Consider the following 18917-nt stretch of genomic DNA (forward strand, 5'->3'; position numbering starts at 1 on the left):
TGCCTGTAACCTTACCTCTCGCATGGGAGCAGTGGCTCCTGAATCTTCTGCGGCATCAGTGGTATCTGACGGCTCACTGGTCTTATCGTCTTGGGAAGTCATCTTTCTCTCCTCCTCACCTCCGCCCTCACTTCCACCACCTTCCATTTCTCACTACAATTAAAAGAACATCTAGGTGACTATTCGGTCAAGTAACAAAGTTGTTATTGTTGTGTCCTTATCAATAAGTTAGTGCCAAACTCAGTTGTGGAATTTTATATTTAACCTAGACTAACGCTGACTACATTAGCTAACCGGTTAGCTAACCTCGCCTGCCTGCGAGCCTGAACCGTCTCTAGCTACCTGTATATTAAATACACAGCTAACTATAAATACAGTGCTAACTGATGTACATAATCAAATCCAAAATATTTTAAATCAGTCAATGTTTAATTCAAAGTTAGAAGCAAACGTTCACTGCAACTCTAGAGTTACCTCGGGTGTTTGCCTGTGGTCCCTTGGTTGCTATGAGACGATACACATATAAGGGGGCGGGCACCACTCGGTGCTGACATCAACATCGTGTCAGGCTGCCTGATCAGTTCAGGCACCTTATGATTGCGGTGGCCCACAGTACGCTATAAAGTGAAAACAGACCTACCATACTATTTTAGTCGTCGGTTTTCTGTGCCCTGGAAAACTGAACCACTGTTCTCAGCAGACTATGCTTCGGCCAGCTAAGGATGATTAGCGTGAATAACAGGGTGAATAACTGACAATTAATTAAGTACAAAGAAATTATGTAACAATTGTCAGTTTTCATTGATATTTCTTAATTTTTTGTATTTTGTTAGGCTACATGTTTATGCTCTTTGAATATAGCCTAGGCATATATGAAGAGGCTGCTGTGAAGGTGCTCACACATAAAATACACATGTTCGAGTAGCCTAGAGACAGACATCAGCCACCCACTCCTTATCTACTTGTGAACTCACCAGTTCAGAATCACAGCCATTGCCTGAGGGCCCTCCGTTTCCACTTTGACTTCCACTCCTTCACCTTAAAAGGCATGTTCATGTGCTTGTTCACATTCATGTGTTTATGTCAGACACACACAAATGGTAGTGCCTTTGAATACCTCCAGCTGTACACTGCATGTATACAGAGACAGAGATTCAGCGCAGCCATTGCTCAAGTTCAATGTGTACAAATGGAATGTCAGACTCTTATTTTAATATAAAGTTATTTAATGTGTTTCATATTTACATAACAAATCTACAAAATATGCACATATTAAAATAAAGTCAGCATCTGACTCTTAGCACTACAGCCCTTAATATGTAAAACCCTCAGTCTCCAATACTTAATATTCATCACAGGATACAGTTTAACCATTATGAGAGTACATAGCATATTAATAAAAACCAAACATTTGCAGTACGTTAAAATATTACTTTATTACCATAATGTAGGCTATGCATATGGAATCGGAGTACAGATACCTTAGCTATTAGTGAGGTCAAAGGACGGTATACTGGGGCCCCTGAGGACCTTGAGGCCCGTTTATTGTGCTCCTTTATCACGTTGGTAGGTTTTAGTCCTCCAAATACTTAAGCCACACATTTGACTCTGGCCTAGATTGAGGTCAGCTTTCTCGAGTAGTTTTATAAGACATTGTGGTCGTCCGTTGAGAAGGGATGACACGTTTGTTATATAACGTAAGCACCATGTCGCAGAACACAGACGAGTACCCAACACACTGTAGTGTCACTACACCGACAGGTCACCTCACACAATCACATGCCACCGACTCAACAAAATATAAATAGGTTTGCAGACAGCATAGTGTTACAATTCAAGTCAGAAAAGTGAGGGAGACAGTGTGCTAATGTTCATAATGTCTTCATCAGAAAAAAAGGCAATTAAGTAAAACTTTCCATAGGTAAACATATAACTTTGTCAGGGGAAACAGTTTAGCTTAGATGTTTCCCATGTATAGTGTGTAGTATGTCAAACCATAGACTCCAACTATGCAAGTTTTGGACTGAGTGAAATAAATGCGTACTGTAGGTGGAATCCCCACAAACAAAATGGCCGCAAGTGTGAAAACTGTGGTGTCTTAAAACCGGTTGATCTTCATAATACCCAGAAGCAGAGGCGTAGCATTGGCTATGTTGGCTGTATGATTTTGGCAACACTCCATTGTAGAGCAGAGCTACGTTTTTAGCATGCTATATTCATTTATACAAAAATATATATTTCAACTCTCTTTTCACAGAAAAAAAAGATGTGTTCTGTGTTTTTGCAACACCTCAGAAATTCACACTCGTATATGGAGAAATATATGGAGATTTTCAACACAATGTAACGCATGGGTCTTTGGAGTGGAATGACTGCTACGAAAAAAAACAAACTGCGAAAGCTTGACGATGACATTTCTATCCACATCAGTCTAGTATTTCACAACACAGATTATTCACCACATTAGTAATTGGTCTACATGTCGAACACCGCTCTTGGCTTGACTTGTGCAGAAAGCTTTTGGGGGTACGAGTTCATCTCTTCGCTTTAGATGGATCCTTCTCTTTGCCGTATAGCGGCCCGGAGTAGGCACATATAAGATAACAGGGCGCTGCTGCAGACTGTGTTAATTCAATACAGATGAGGTACTTGGTATTGAAGTGGCGTAACAGTGGCACAGATTTGTGCTCAGGAGCTGATAAGCTTGACTATGTGCACATCTGTCTGTCCAACGTAAAGGACAACGTCATGGTGGAGGAGGTAGCTTTACGTCTAGCAGACTATAAGCGAAGACATTCCAGAAGACCCCGCACATGATGAACAGCGTGTAGACGCAGAAGAAGATCCAGAAGAGGGACTGCTCCTGCAGACGCTGCTCGTAGTTCTGGAGCACCACCACGCCCAGGGTCAGGCCCACCGCCACTCCCCCGAGGTGGGCCACGAAGCTGGGGTTGGGGCAGGGGGGGAAGGCCTGTGGGTAGAAGCGCAACCACACCGCGCGGCCAAACTCCACACTCACTGGGAGGGAGGGAGAGACACAGCGAGAGAGAAAAAAACATTCATCTCAACAACTATTAATATACATGGGCAGAGATGTATCTGTGTTAAAAGACCAGAAAAAAAAGAGACCATGATTGTTGATAGTGTTAAAGCACCCTCTACTGGGGTGAACTAGTGTTGCTGCAGGTTTTCAATGCATCTGGTCTACATCCACATCCAGTCATTTTGAATTACCAGAAAGAAATACTTTTCCCTTGCAAGAACTGAAAATAGTAACATAAATCTGCCTTCGTGATATTGTCGATGAAAGACTTGCCATTTTTAATTATGGCACATTTAAAGTCTGGTTGATGAAGCTGTTGAAATGTAAATAAGCATAAAACGAACTATTGTATGTAGTGTACATAATGCATATGCTACAGGCTACAAGTAAATAGGTCCTTCAGAATAACATAAATGAATATAACTGCTCCTTTCAAATTAAATCACGAATCAGGGGAAATGGCACAGTGAGTTTCTGCTGTCCTTTCTTTGCTGTTATGCTCTATAAATAGAACACAGGGTTAAATTTAGGTCTACAATAAGGTCTGACATGCACACGTTTACATATTAGCTTACGCAGTAGATACACTGGGAATAGCAGGATCCAGAGACAGAGACCTATTTCTGGAGACAGAGGCCTTTCAATATTCAAAAGACAAAGTAAAAGTCCTGGAGACCTATTTCAATATTCAAAAGACAAAGTAAAAGTCCTAGAGACCTGTTTCATTATTCAAAAGACAAAGTAAAAGTCCTAGAGCCCTATTTCAATATTCAAAAGACAAAGTAGAAGTCTCCTTACTGCACACCAGGGCCATGGCCATGCGGAAGAGTTTAAATTGGCACTGCATCCCGGACCAGTTCTGATAAACAGTGAGAGGAGACAGCGAAGCAAAGAGAAAGAGACAGAAAGAGAGATGGGACAAAAAGGAATAAAAGGAGACAGATAACAAAGGTTAGGAGTGTGTAGCACTGCCAGTTCTAATCAGCTGGACACAGTCATGTATCAGACAGCACCATTCCCACCCTTACAGGATGTATGCACGTCCCCAGGATCCAGGATGCACCACATCACCGACACCATATAGACTTATTTCTATTCTAGCAGTCCCCACTCACCCTTTCCCTTTCTCTCTCTCCTCTCCTCATCATTGCTGATGCAGGGTCTCATTACAGCCCTGTGCGGGGCGGGGGGGCGGGGGGGGGGGGGGAGGGCTCACGCTGACCCCACACTATTGTAGCCGCGGCGCACGTGCCTAAATATTTGATGACCGGGACCGTCCCATTAGCCGAGCGGCTCCTCCCCCCAAGGTCTCGACCTTCACATTTGCAACCAATGAGCAACTACAGTTGCCAGCCGCCCGTCACAGTCAATTATGGGGTCACTAAACGAACCGATTGGGCATCGGCTCCTGCTGTCCCGGGTTGTCGAAAAAGTTAAAGAAATAACAACAAACAGACTCACTTTCTGTGAGAAGCTAGTGGGAGGAGAACTAAGCTCAGTTTCGTTTGGTACGGAACATCTAAACAGTGAAATGCAAGGTAAGTCCTGAGGGATTTGATGTATTCACTGACAGTCACGGTTAAACGGAGTGCACACATACACATAGACAGACGCCCGTGTTCAGAGCACACACTCACACTCCCAGCAGTAGCCAACTGGCAGGAATGAAAGGAATCTGTGGGCAGAGAGCACCTGCTAGGCCCGTATGCTGTGAGACGAGGCATTCTGATCGAGCACTGGGCAATGACCTCGCCTCGCCATGGGGGAGATATTTGATCCGGGGCACAAAAGCCCGACAGAGGGAAAATGTGCGCTTTATATAGGATTACCTGGCCAACAGCATCCCTGCAACACAGCAGGATCACAAACTGTCGGCACAATTTTAGAGTGCAATACCACATATTTTCCACTAGGGGCACTAGTGTTTCAATTACTGATGAAAGCACCAGCTAGAGCTCCAAGACACTTCTACCACTAGTTTGTATCTGCTTGATAAAAATATATCATATTATTGACACAAATTTCTTTACATCATGAATGCTTATAAGCAAATAGCTCAACACAAAAAAACGAAATCATTATATTCAAATTCTACACGAGATGTATGCTTACCATGACAATATTGGCTAGATGGGCAGAGACCAACGCATAGACTCCTCCAGATGAGCCCACGACCGGCGCCGTCATGTCGGTCACAGACACCGCCAAAGACCCTGAGAAGAATGGGTTATGATCAATAACAATTATGAACAATAATAATAAATAATCCTCATTTCCACACTGGCGTCAAGTCAAATCAAGTATCTGTTATTGTTCCATCAGTCAGTTTTTTACAAGTGACATCACACAGATAATACATAAATATATATAGAAAAGCCTATCATATCATATAATAAGTTGGCAAGAAAAATAAAACTTGACTTGAACTCAATTAAATAGCTGAAGCTAATTGCCTTCTGAATCCTCTAATACTTGAGCTCAACCAGTATTTTTACATCCCACGCTGGATGACAGCCGTATAGGGACACAGTCCATCAGTGAGGACCTATGGGCTCACTCATGCTTGACTCATCATGGCAGCTAAATGAGTGTGGGGGTGATGGAGGCAGTATCGGGTTCCCCCTCAGGGGAGTCGGCTGCCAGCGTTGCCCACGAGGGAGAAGCCCTCCCTGGGATGCATCCTTACCACTCTCCCCCCCTTGGGTCCAGCCAGAAGCATGCTTCTCCTTAGCTCAGCATGCATTATTGATGCTGACCACACAGCACGCACCTGCCAATACAGCAGCCGTGACGAGTGATCCACTGCTCAGCCCACACTGTTACAGTGATGAGACGAGACGTGGCGCACGCGCTTGTGTGTGTGTGTGTGTGTGTGTGTGTATGTGAGAGAGAGAGAGAGAGAGAGAGAGAGAGAGAGAGAGAGATAGAGCGAGAGAGAGATAGATAGATAGATACATAGATAGATAGATAGATAGATAGATAGAGCGAGAGAGAGAGAAAAAGAGAGAGAGAGAGACTCTTGCATGCCCATTTAATGATTACTTATTAGCCAGACACAGCCAAAGGAACCGGAAGGGCAAACAGGAGGAGAGACAAAGAGGCAGCTAGAATGGCCGTTTATGTTTCGCAATTAAGAGCGCTAGAACGTGGGGAGGGAGGTGATCTTCTTCTACAAACTGCTCTGTGGAGTAATAAACACCTAGTCTCTGTCTCAATCAAGGATCCGTGTGTAGAAGCAACAGTAGCACACTTCAGGTAAGACAAGATACCCAGATCGTCCAGATACCCAGACTTCCCCAGGTCATGGCTGCATTTACTATGCCCTACCTCTGACTGATGATCTGATCTTATGGAAGGAATGACCTTATGTATTAATGCATCTGAATGTCAGTAATTTCTCATCCATAAAATTGGCATGAATCAGTTAGTTAAATGAACACAACTGCAAAGCAACAATAAATACAAATGCATAAACTGCCGTGTTATTGTGTGTCTCTACATACTGCAGTACCAATGAACCCTGTAGTCTTTTGTGAAGATGAGCCACGGGCTCTAGAGGCTGCTAGATCAGATGAAAACACTGTTTATAATTACAGTGCCATCCCTCCTCATAGCAGATACATAATTATGAACAGAAACACATCATAATCCACTTCCTAACACTTATATAGACACACGCGCGCACACATACACACACACACACACACACACCTACCAATGAGCACACACACACACACACACACACACACACACACACACACACACACACACACACACACACACACACACACACACACACACACACACACACACACACCTACCAATGAGCTTCTGGATCAACGGAAAAAAGGATAAATATAGACACGCTATCACAGTGCTCTCTCTTATTATTTATCTTCCCAGCATCTTATCGCCAAGCCAAGCTTCCTCTACTTCCTCTATGAACGTAGAAACGCATCTCTGTTTGGCGTTGAGATTTAGTATTTTAATTGACATAATTACGGTTATCCCAATGCTTGTTGATGAAGTCACTGTGTAAAGGGATATTTTGGAAGCGAGTCCTTGTGATGTTTGATGTGATGTAAGCCCTTTTGAGGTATATTGCCACACATCTTTAAGTGTGTTATTTCAAACACTCTTTTACCCCAAGCAGATGGCGTGAGCCTAGGCACCTAAGGAACACATCTCAGAGTGGAACACACAGAGAGAGGGGGAGAGAGAGAGAGAGAGAGAGAGAGAGAGAGAGAGAGAGAGAGAGAGAGAGAGAGAGAAGAAGTGGCAGACACACTTTATAGGTTTTGGGAGGGTCTATTGAGTTGATCTTTTGAGCAAATGCGTTTGGCTAAACACACAAGACTGAACCCTGTGGCCCCCCCACCGGCCCCTTCACCCCCGTCAGCACGGCCTCCGATAGCGAGCAGCAGCCGCCGTCAAAGCGGTGGCCACCAACCAGGGGTCTAAATCCAGGCCCCACCCAGCGGGTCGATATCTAATTAACGCGGACGGGTCTCATGGGGACAGTAAGGCCCCCTAGGGTGGCCTCTGTCGGCCTGGTCATTTATAATGTGTTTCAGGCTCCACAGACACACACACACACACACACACACACACACACACACACACACACACACACTGGTCTCAAAGGTCACAAAGACAAAGGGCACAGTCTTTGGCCTAAAGATGGCAAATCCCAATAAGATATGCAGCCACACACATGCTCCACACTGACACAGAACACATCCATCACAACAGAAACAAACACACAAACATGTCGTGTATATACACACACACACACACACACACACACACACACACACACACACACACACACACACACACAGACACACACACACACACAGAGATAAATGCACAAACTAACGACTGTTGTGTATTTGGTGCTTCCTCACTTAAACTGAAATTTCATTTGTTCTGATGATTTATTTGATATATTTATTAATGTATTTCCATCGCCATTCAGAGCCAGTCTCCATCATCTCCCTCTCTAATATCCCTCCTCTTCATTCCTATTCCCAGCACAGTGCAGAGGATCATGCAGCGTGACCTCATGAGGAGCCTGCTTGGGTTAGGCTGTTGGCCCAGATTAGAGAGTAGAGGAGAGGAGAAGAGGAGAGGAGAGGAGAGGAGAGGAGAGAAGAGGAGAGGAGAGACCCTCATGAGGAGAGGAGAGGAGAGGAGAGGAGAGACCCTCATGAGGAGAGGAGAGGAGAGGAGAGGAGAGGAGAAGAGGAGAGGAGAGGAGAGGAGAGGAGAGGAGAGGAGAGAAGAGGAGAGGAGAGGAGAGACCCTCATGAGGAGAGGAGAGGAGAGGAGAGGAGGGGAGAGGAGAGGAGAGGAGAGGAGAGGAGAGGAGAGGAGAGGGGAGGAGAGGAGAGGAGAGGAGAGGAGAGAAGAGGAGAGACCCTCATGAGGAGAGGAGAGGAGAGGAGAGGAGAGGAGAGGGGAGGAGAGGAGAGGGGAGGAGAGGAGAGGAGAGGAGAGACCCTCATGCTGCATGGGAGTGCTGCTGATGCAGAGGCCTCAGGGCCCAGGGCTTACTGGGACACACCAGCTCCTGCTCTCCACATGAACAACCACAACACAACAACACAACACAACACAACACAACACAACACAACACGACAATACAACACAACGACACCACACAACACAACACAACAGAAACACAACACAACTCAACACTCACAAATCACATAAAGGCAAATGTAAACACACACACACACACACATGCATTTCTCTCTCTTTTCTCTCTCAACACACAAACACTGGAATGCATAAAAACTGACTTTGGGAAGAAAGAAATGATTCATTTCCACGAAAATGAATGAATAAACAAGCAGCCTCCCACATATCCCAAGGACACGGCATACCAAACCCCAAACCACCACTCCGCGAGGCCAAACAGCTGGACGACGACGACGACTCACCTGCGAGAACGCCGCACACGTACACAAGGCCAATCCTCAGCGCCCCGTGAACCATCTCCAGAGGCACTCCCACCAGCAGCTGCATGGCCATGTTCAACCCGAGGTGCTCAATCCTGTAAAAACCAACAACAAACCCAACATAAGCCGCACAGCACTGCAAAGGACTCGCCGAAAAAGCACATCTCTCTCAAGGGACTCGGAGGGGATTGTTGGTACACAATGAGCTTTTTTTTTCTGTCCAAGGACAGCATGGTGACAGAAGAAAGATGTGACTGGTCGCTCGGTCTCTCTCTCTCTCTCTCTCTCTCTCTCTCTCTCTCTCGTCTCTGTGGTGTCGTCCTGTCAGGGAGAGAGAGAGTAAAGCAACTCCAGCTCGCGCGCTACAGCAAGGATAAACAAGTCAGGCTCCGACCCTTCACTTGAGATGAGTGAGTGGGCGCGCTGTGAGGGGCCGCCCCACGGGGGGACGCCATTGTGTGCTTGACTCCTCAAACTCTGCAGCGAGAGAAAAAACAACAGCCGACACCCCTGAGCCCTTCAGATGAGCCTCTTCCCATCACCTCGAACAGCAGCATAGCTGTTTTTTTTTTTTCCACACTGCTTACATTTTCACCCTTATAATGTATTCTAAAATCAGACATATTTGCAAGCTCGTTTCCCCAGTGCCACCCCCCCCCCCCCCCCCCACTGCGCTGTGTACGGCGGGAGTCGTGTTGAATTAGGAGCGACTGGCGTGAAGTGAAATCATCCGTGACTGGGATCCCGGAAAAATAAAAAAGTGAGGCAGCGAGGAGGGAGACGTTATTACGCCCGCCGTCGGGAGAGATGTGCACAGATGCCGGTCCTCCTCCAGACATCTGTGGTGATGACGAACGAACGCGGCATCTGGCCGCCGCCAGCCAGCGAGCGCTCATGCCACTCTGAGATATGCGCTTTTTCGATGCTGTCAGAAAACGCGTCGTTTTTTTCCAATTCATTTGAAATATTTGACGCGTTAAAAAACGAATTCTCGCCACGAACGCAGCTGTCCGTGTGTTGTTATCATGTGTGTTAGTGCATATGTAATGGGTAGAATATCTGGGGGCATCCAACCGACACCTGACATGGAGCTTAGTTGAATTTATAAGCTTGCAAGTTTCATTGAGCACTCCAACTTATAACTAACCCAACGGGCTGCACATCACCTTCAAATACAGACCGCCTGACCTAGTCGCCAAGCTCCCTCCAAAGTATCTCCCTCCCCCCAAAAGTCCATCTCTGTTCTTCTGTTCTTCTCTGCTTCTCCACATCTTCATCTCAATCCCCAGACTAAAAGTCCCTTCACACTTTACATGTTACTCAGAAGAAATATACCTTTCAGCTTACAGTCAATTTTGATGATCTTGGCGGTTTTATTGGAAATCTGTAGTTCACAGGAGAGAATCTGTGTTCAAAGTTAAAATGAAAAAAGCAACTTGTGCAAATAACTACCTCATTTTTTTTTAATTGACAGCACTTTACATGTCTGTCATAAGAAGGCACATACACAAACACACACACACACACACACACACACAAAGACCTCACTGCCCTCCCCACACAGACAGAAACACACACAAGTACAAGTTCCCTTTATTCCTCACACTCTCATTCTCTCCCACATGTGTTGCTGTCCTTAGATCCATTCTGATCTGACTGATGAAAGCTGTGGTACATCTGATGGGAGCATCTTTGCTAGGCCGCCCTTGGGGTCCACGTTCCCCCCGGAGGCCTTGCCCAACAGCTGCTGTGCTACAGCTTCTGCCTGACCGCTGAGCCCAGGAGAGGTCGTCCAAGTCTTTGCCCGACTGGAAGCATCGGCCCACAGTCAGTGTCCTTCAAACTGGAGCGGCGGGCGGGCCAGATCGGGCCGGGCCCCTGACAGAACTGGGCACCACAGCAAAATAATAATTCTCCAGTCAGGTGTTCTCCTTCTCCCTGCCATTAATCAAAATAGCAGCACCATACGGAGTCCCACAGGGGCCCAGAAATCACAGGCAGACCCAAATCTGAACATCATAAACAGGACAAGGTCGTATGACTCCTCTTAGCAGCTCATTAGCGCTCCCTCCTTCTCCAGCGATCTCTGTAATTAACTAAGAAAGATTTAAAAAGATCCATGGGATACACACAAGCTGCAAAACTTTCTCACTGTAGCTGGGTTAGGCAGGCAGTGGCCTAAACGACTACGTGTGCGATGACAAAGCATCTCTCTTTTAAACAGCGCTGATGAACACTAGCAAACCCTATTCTTTCATGGAGTGACAGCATCACCCTTGAAGACAACAGCTATTGATTGTTTTCTTTTTTTCAACAGAACCAGTTGCACTTCAGATTACAAAGGCTGATTATGCAACCTGAGAGAAGATGTAGCCAGTGTTCTCTATGAGTAAAGAGGGGGGGGGGGGGTCATCACTCTGCTGTCTACACATAATGCCTCTCACACAAGTATCCGCAAACACTGTTTGCTCACACAGGAGGGAACTGGATAAACATTCTGCTAATCTCGCTGACAGATAAATGATACAATATAAATAAACTGTAAAGCGCTGAATTATGCATGAAAGGTCGAGCAAGGCCATCTATTTCCAGTCCAAAAAAATGATCCCGCATTAGGGGGGGGGGAAATCCTGCTTAAAAAGAAATGGTGAGATGAAAACACGAGGGAGCTGCCAACCCCTCGGCACATGTTTGGCACCAGACGTGCCACAAGAGACAGGGGCCCTCTGAAGAGCCACAAGAGACAGGGGCCCTTGTGACATTAAGGGAGACCTTGTCACAGGAAGAAACTAGGATTTGATAGGGGCTTTAACACGAATCGGTTCCGCAGTAGGTCCTTAATAATAACAGCCGAGTGTGACAAATGTGCCAAGGACAAGTTCACTCTCAGATGCACTCTCAGGAGATGGAGGAAGGAATACGATAGCAGAACAGAATCTAGTGCTACTGCTACTCCCATTCAAAAAAGGAACATGAAATACATGAACAACAGCCACTGCTCACTGGGACTCAACAGTAGGAGAGATGCAACATCCCCCTCTCTCTCTCTCTCTCTCTCTCTCTCTGGCTCTCTCTCTCTCTCTCTCTCTCTCTCTCTCCCTCTCTCTCTCTCCCTCTCTCTGTCCTCTCTCTCTCTCTCTCCCTCCCTCCCTCCCTCTGTCCTCTCTCTCTCTCTCTCTCTCCCTCCCTCCCTCTCCCTCTCCCTCTCTCTCTCTCTCTCTCTCCCCCTCCCTCTGTCCGTCCTCTCTCTCTCTCTCTCTCTCTCTCTCTCCACTGATTAAGATGGTGTAATAGCTCTCGGGGAGGGATGTCAGTGGGATTAGCTCAGCGAAGGCACAGCAGACACACATATAGCCCCCCCACACAGGACACTGGCTGGTGGGTGACCTCTGTTTGTTTTGACAAGATTGGCATTCAGTTTGGGTTGCAGACAGGAGGGATCAACAGCCGTGGCTTACCAGGGGATTACACAGTAGGGCTGGGGAGGGAGGGGGGGGGGGGAGCTTTAATACACGCTACATTAAAGGCTAAAAAACGAAAGTCCATGGACCAGCCACAGCTCTTTACTGGGCACACCATGAACCAGAGCAGGTAGGGATGAGATAGCTGAACTCCCCCCCAGGTGGCGTGGATTTGAAATGGCCTCTTCTGGTACAACGGAGCCGCAATTATTTCTGACATTACATGTAATGACGGCAAAATCTGGTGCAGAAATAATTCATCCATGGCTGGAGATGTTATGAGAACACGGAACATCGAAAAACATCGTCCAGGAGGCTTATATAGTTTAAGTGACCCATGCCTTAAAATGTCAATAACCTGAATTTCAAATTAAACAAACTTCCTTCTTTTGAGCAACCTTTCAGTGCTTTATTATGTTGACTCTGCTTGGCGAAAAGGTGCCGTGTCTTTAATAAAAGCGTATTTGCTCCTCTGGTAACCAGTGTGCTTCATATGAGCTCTGAGGGGGCTGCTCCCCCAACCCTAACTGCCTGTGGATTACACACAAGCTGCTGGGTGTTCAAATTGCATTCGTTTTTTATTGCCAGTCTTTATTAGCTAGGCTACCGAGAGCTTTGAGTCACAATTAATCCTGCACTGACTGGGTTTGATTAAGACACTGTACACTTGCAAGCTTCACAATCATCTGGAATGCCATAGAGCTTTTTTAATTCATCTTTGGTATGATCAAAATCCTGTTGGACCCTCAATGTTTTATTTCCCCGTCTTCCTATACCTGGTAAATTACCTCTGGATAAATTGTTTGGGTAGGCAGGCAGCCCAGTCTATCAGTTTTCTGGAAGTATGCTATGAACTGTTCTGGAATCTTCTCCCACATTTAAACCAAGTCAGTGGTCAAACCTATCCTCTCAAATCCGTGACCATGACCTAATTCCTCGAAGCAAAACTTTCCACCTGACTTTCTTCCCCCAAAATTCACCACCAAGTGTTCTATTCCATCAGCATTAAGTCAGTGATGTATGCTCGATTGATTATTTCACCTATGTTCCTCCGTATGTCTAAATTATGTTGACTACATTCACTGTAAGTTGTTTCAGGGAAATCCATCAGGTATGTAAAAAGCATTTGGCAACAGTCAGTCTGATGCCCGACTCTTCAGAGAGCACTTCCCGTCCTAAATGGCACTTCGACTAGTGCGTAACTTGCAATTACAGCAGTTACATTTCTGCACTTCTTTTTTATTTCATTTATTTTATTATTTTATGTAAAGTAGTATTTATTGTTACACCAGGTTCTATTGCTCGTAGCTTGACTATTCTCTCCCTTGTACGTCGCTTTGGACAAAAGCGTCTGCTAAATGACTAAATGTAAATGATGCATCCATCTACAGTCTGGCACAGTGCGAGTATGACTGACTCACCCCGTGTGCATGAAGGCGTAGGTGATGAAGCGCCAGGCCTGTGCCCGTAGCCGGGGGTGGTACGGTAGAGCCCCCCTCAAGTAGGCCGGGGACGACACCTGCAGCACCCATCGGTCCAGCTGTACCCCGTAGTAAATGAAGACTGCCACCTACAGTAAACAGATCGGAACACACCCATTCATTCACACAGGTGCTCTATGGGATTGCACAGATGCATGTATTTGTGCTAGTAGCAGACTCAGTCCTAAGTGCAATAAGCAATGACACTTTATTCAACCTACAAGAGATCCAGTATATCGGTTACTAATAAACCTACAGAACATCTCCGTATGTACTCATGTATGCAACATTACATATGACAAACTATGGGTATGAACTCGTCAACAGCGCAACATTTTGTGTTGTTTCATTAAAACTTTTCCTCTCTATTTCCACACCTCTGCGATGGTGATGGCCAGGATGAGCCAAGGAGGGGGGCAGCACGTGTAGCTGTCGAAGTACCACTTGCGGTCGACCTCGCGGGGGAGAGTCTCATAGGCCACGTGGCGCACCAGCCTCTGGGAGAGACCCAGGCCCACCTCCTCACTCAGGCTCACACCCTTCAGCTGCCGGCTCCCCTGGAGGATGGCCCGCCGGAAACTGTTGGAGCGCTTGTTACTCATCTGGAGGAAAACACACACACACACACACACACACACACACACACACACACACACACACAAAACACTGATGTTCAGCAAAAAGGCACACGCATGAACACAAAAATGTAGGGAGGCACACATATAAAGAAACAAACATATGCACAGAAACAGACACATATAAATACACTCACCCACATACACATATGTATACAGACAAAGGCACACACAGACACCGCATACCAGAATGGAAATGCAAGATAATGGCGGTGTTGGACTTATGTAGTCCACCTTCAGGAATGTTTGTCCTTGCTTAGGTTCTACCAGACGCCAAGGAGCTGATCTTCTACGTCCTTTGGCTCAAGACATGTCAGGCTTATGTGAAGGACAACCTAAAATACCTGACATTTTATTTCGTGTTATCTAAAAATATTTGTGCAAAAGGGGGACATGGTAGCATACTGAAATAGTTCCATTCGGCAAGCAAGCTAGTCCGTGTGTTCCCATAAATTCCACCCGATGAATCATGAAAGAGCCACTTTGTTGGGCGCTAGCCACAAGTCTATCCCTCTCCGATTCTTTCTCTCTGTACAACAGCTCACACCCCTCCGAACCTCCTGCGAGAACAGTGACGGAATGCTTTTCCCGTTGCCTGGCAACAGCTAAGCGATTCCCTTCTTCCCTCTTCCCCCAAACACTGGCAGCAGATGCCAGACAATGTTCACAAGGTGGCAAAGCGAAAACCCTGAATGTCCTTTTTTCCCATGCCAGACTCCTGATCCGAAGTGGCCTGTGACATATTATGTAACGCGATGAGGAGCTCAAGAGGAACCAGGAATGCGGGGCAGGGGCAGGGGAACACAGCCCACAGCCTTTCTCCAGATTTAACCTTGACTTTGCAGCCTGCGCCACAACAGTAGCTACTTGTTATTTGAATGTAAAGGGAAGACAGAATTTATAGCACTGCACTCCGTATTGTGGCAAATAACTTCAATCACACAATGGAGCTTGCGGTCGCACTCAATGAAACAGTGCCTATTTTAGGATTAGGTGGAGGGGGTTTATTAGCGAGTAGCCAAACGCTGCTGATGCTGAGGAGATGGCTTAGCTTCGTGCCTGGATAATAGCTTATCCCCAAATTCTTTAGGCATACGGCCTGGAAATGTAGAATATAAGAAAAGAGCCGCAATGGTGGCCTTTACTTTGTTTTTTTTGTCACAGCGCATAACTTTGACAAATGGCTTCAGCAATAAAGTAGAGGAAATTCAGAGCACCATAAATTGTGACTGGGTATTTGACAACAGCCAACCAGTCCAACAGATTTACAGTGACATAGGGGGGACTTTTTTTGGGAAAGAGCGGTCCAGCAAGGATTTGTTCAGAATGTCCTTGGATTACTGCAGAGAGGATGGCTGTGTTTCCCCCCCCCTGCCCCTGCTTTGTACAGCGCTCTCAGTAGAATCCCTCTCCTCCGTCCTCTGTTCAACAGCTGAGCAGCTTGAAGTGATTTTTCAAAGCAGCAGCAGTACCAAGTTCACGCTAGCTTCCTCCGGAGAAAGATGTATTGTCATGACTACAGAATGTGTTCGAAATGCACAGATAATACAGGGGGTTCTATTTCTTTCCAGCCATTATTTAACAGTTACTCCTTGAAAAACAAACAGACTGTGAACAGACACTCTGACATTATCCCTGCACTGAGGGCCAAGACTGTGATTTGTGAGACGGCTCACTGTACTGGATGGGAGGTGCGTGCGCGAGTGTGTTTATGTCTGTGTGATTATGTTTGGGGGGGGGGTTACTGCATGGGGCTGGTTGCCATGGCCACCGTGTCTGGGCAAAGCCAAACAAGAGGGAAATGAAATGGTGCCACACACATCGCTCACACGTTCCCGCACAACAAACACTCATCTCGTCTCCTCGCAGGCGTTTTCCCCTCCAGCAGCCAAACGCCATAATGGCCACAGACTGATTCGTCCAGCTGTGCAGAGCAATTTCTCTCCCCTCCCCTCCTCTCCCCACTCCCCCTGAAATAGGGAGCTCCATCCCTGCCATCCACAGCAGCGGGAGGCTATCAGCGCTAACCAAGATAGAGGGAGAGGAGTCTGAGACACTGGAGGACAGGACGCTGGGGAGAGAGACAGAACGAGGGAGAGGGAGAGAGGGAGAGGGTGAGGGAGAGAGACAGAACGAGGGAGAGGGAGAGAGGGAGAAGGTGAGGGAGAGAGGGAGCAAGGAAAAAAGAGCAACAGTGAGAGAGAGAGGGAGACAGGGAGCAAGCTAAAGTGAGAGACAGAGAGAGAGAAAGAAAGTGAGAGAGAGAGAGAGAGAAAGAGAGAGAGTGTGTGTGAGTGAGGGGGAGAATGCGAGATGGGGTAATGACATCTTGTCATCACAAAGACAGCTTTATGGGAAAAGCGGCGTTGTAAAAGTAAAGATGGGCGTGCGGTACAAAGCAGCCTCAAGCAGCCCCCCAACGCCTCAGCACACCCCCCCTCCGACCTCCCCTCCGACCTCCACCCCTTTCTCCTCCCCCCCACAGCTTTTGTTGTGGCAGGCAGCGCATGTGAACGCTCCCCAGGGGGAACAATGGCGGCCTCAGACCCCCGCTACATGCTCCTCATTCTTCCCTGTCCCACTTCCAGCTGTAGGCTTAGGCCCTGTGACACGCACATGACCCGCCCGGACCAACAGGGGACAGTGCCAGGCCCACGGTGCCCCTGGCTCCGTGCCACCTCACACCCCTTGGCCACTGCACACCTCACAATGACCTCCTGTCTGGGAGAAGGGTTTTGATCTCAAACCCAAAAAGGAGGGAAGGAGAAAAAAATGAGAGATAAAGAATGAGGGAGAGAGAGAGAGAGAGAGAGAGAGAGAGAGAGGGAGAGAGAGGGAGAGAATGATTGATTTAGCACTCTCCCGTGACATTCATTTGCGAGCTGATCATTTTTCAAGATGACTGTCGTTGAGTGCTCCCAGTTCAAAAGTTCACAGCACCATCTGGGACTGGCAGAGATAAACATTTTGACTAGATGGGGGCAAAGCCAAACAAAAGCATAAAGGAAACAAATCAAGGTGCAGCATCTAAAACGTTATTTTAAAAGTCAAAATCAAAACAAAAACGGTTCCTGGCAGGCAGGCAGTTTAGTTTTGTGTTGCCAGAAAGCAAGACAGCCGGCACAACACTGTTTGACTAGTTCAATGGAGCGAATCAAGCTTTTTCAGAATGACTTATCAGCTTTTATAATTCTAGTTCTTTTACTCAAAACTCCTCAGTGTTTCAGTTTGCTGCGCCACATATATTGCTCAAGAATTTTGGGTTGTCTAACCTAATCAGGCTCTGCTGGAGAGCTACGCCTCTTCATCTAGTGACTTGATTTCTTGTTTTCCCTAATTATGTTGACATCGGAGAAATGATCATCTGGAAGGGACTCGGGGCACAGTAGACCTATTTGCATATTATTTGTATGCACATTTGCACTCAATTCGTAATTTCTTACACAGCGCGGCATTTTCCCCACATAGATTGACATACCTTAAGCACCAATGAACTGATTCTCTAACAGAAGCCTCTGTGCAAGATACTAAATGTCTTTGTAACAATCGTACGAGACACTCTACAACAACTACACCCCCCCCCCCCCCCCCCCCCCCCCCCCCCCCCCCCCAGATGCGGGGGGGCCTCGCGAGACACGACCACCCCTCCCTTCTACCACTGAAACAAACTCGACACGTTCGCTCACCAGGTTCACAAAGTCTTGGTAGCAGATCTTCCCGTTGGCATCAGCGAGCGCCAGCAGCACCTCCAGCTTATTGGGGTCCAGCTCTGAGCCGTGGGCAGCCAGGAGGTCCCGAAAGCGCTCGGTGCTGATGAAGCCTGAGCTCTCGGGTCATACTGCGAAAGCAAAAACCCACAGGAGACACGGATCAACACACGAGGAACACACGCAGTGCTCGCTCACACACAGCCTCCAGTTCACACCTCACAGGCGAGAGGTGAAGCCAAAAACGCACGCAACACCTTTTGTGCGCGGTTGAGTCTTGCTGAAACTCACACTCACAGAATCAATTTAGTGAGCTTTGTTAAATGAGCTGACACTGGCTTTGGTGTGAATGGAATTCATTTGCAACAATCATGGCAGCCTATTTTAGTCAGTGCGAGTGTTAAGAAGCCTTGAACAGAGAAACAGCTTAGAAGAAGCGTTTGAAAGGGAGGTTAAACATACACTGAGATAACAAGCCGTCACATATCATTCCTTTGTGTGTCAGTTAGAAATGTCCTAGATACTGGCTGTTGTTCTTTAAATCCAAGAGTCCAAATGGCTAATGGTTATGACCCATTCTGGCCCTTTACCTTTCAGACCGTTTACCAAGGACTAACTTCCCAGGTC

The 18917-nt window shown here is 46.8% G+C and overlaps 2 protein-coding genes across 2 annotated transcripts in view; both read right to left on the reverse strand.

The window, feature by feature from the left end:
- LOC105892292 (coiled-coil domain-containing protein 40) overlaps window positions 1-552 on the reverse strand; it is a 16414-nt gene extending 15862 nt beyond the window's left edge. The window contains exons 1-2 of the mRNA XM_031563874.1: window positions 475-552; window positions 16-153 (exon numbers count right to left, since the gene is read on the reverse strand). Coding sequence (XP_031419734.1) covers window positions 16-147 — 132 coding nt within the window. The 5' untranslated portion in view covers window positions 148-153; window positions 475-552. The remainder of the gene's footprint in view (window positions 1-15; window positions 154-474) is intronic.
- Window positions 553-1208: 656 nt separating this feature from the next.
- Window positions 1209-18410, reverse strand: rhbdl3 (rhomboid, veinlet-like 3 (Drosophila)). The gene is made up of 7 exons (XM_012818554.3): window positions 18270-18410; window positions 14326-14550; window positions 13889-14037; window positions 8989-9101; window positions 5156-5256; window positions 3842-3902; window positions 1209-3018 (listed from the first exon to the last, which is right to left on the reverse strand). Exons 2-7 carry the CDS (start codon window positions 14548-14550, stop codon window positions 2747-2749), a joined length of 921 nt encoding a protein of 306 aa, XP_012674008.1. The 5' UTR covers window positions 18270-18410; the 3' UTR covers window positions 1209-2746.
- Window positions 18411-18917: the final 507 nt, after the last annotated feature.

Source organism: Clupea harengus, chromosome 26 (genome assembly GCF_900700415.2).
Source record: "Clupea harengus chromosome 26, Ch_v2.0.2, whole genome shotgun sequence".
Lineage (NCBI taxonomy): Eukaryota > Metazoa > Chordata > Actinopteri > Clupeiformes > Clupeidae > Clupea > Clupea harengus.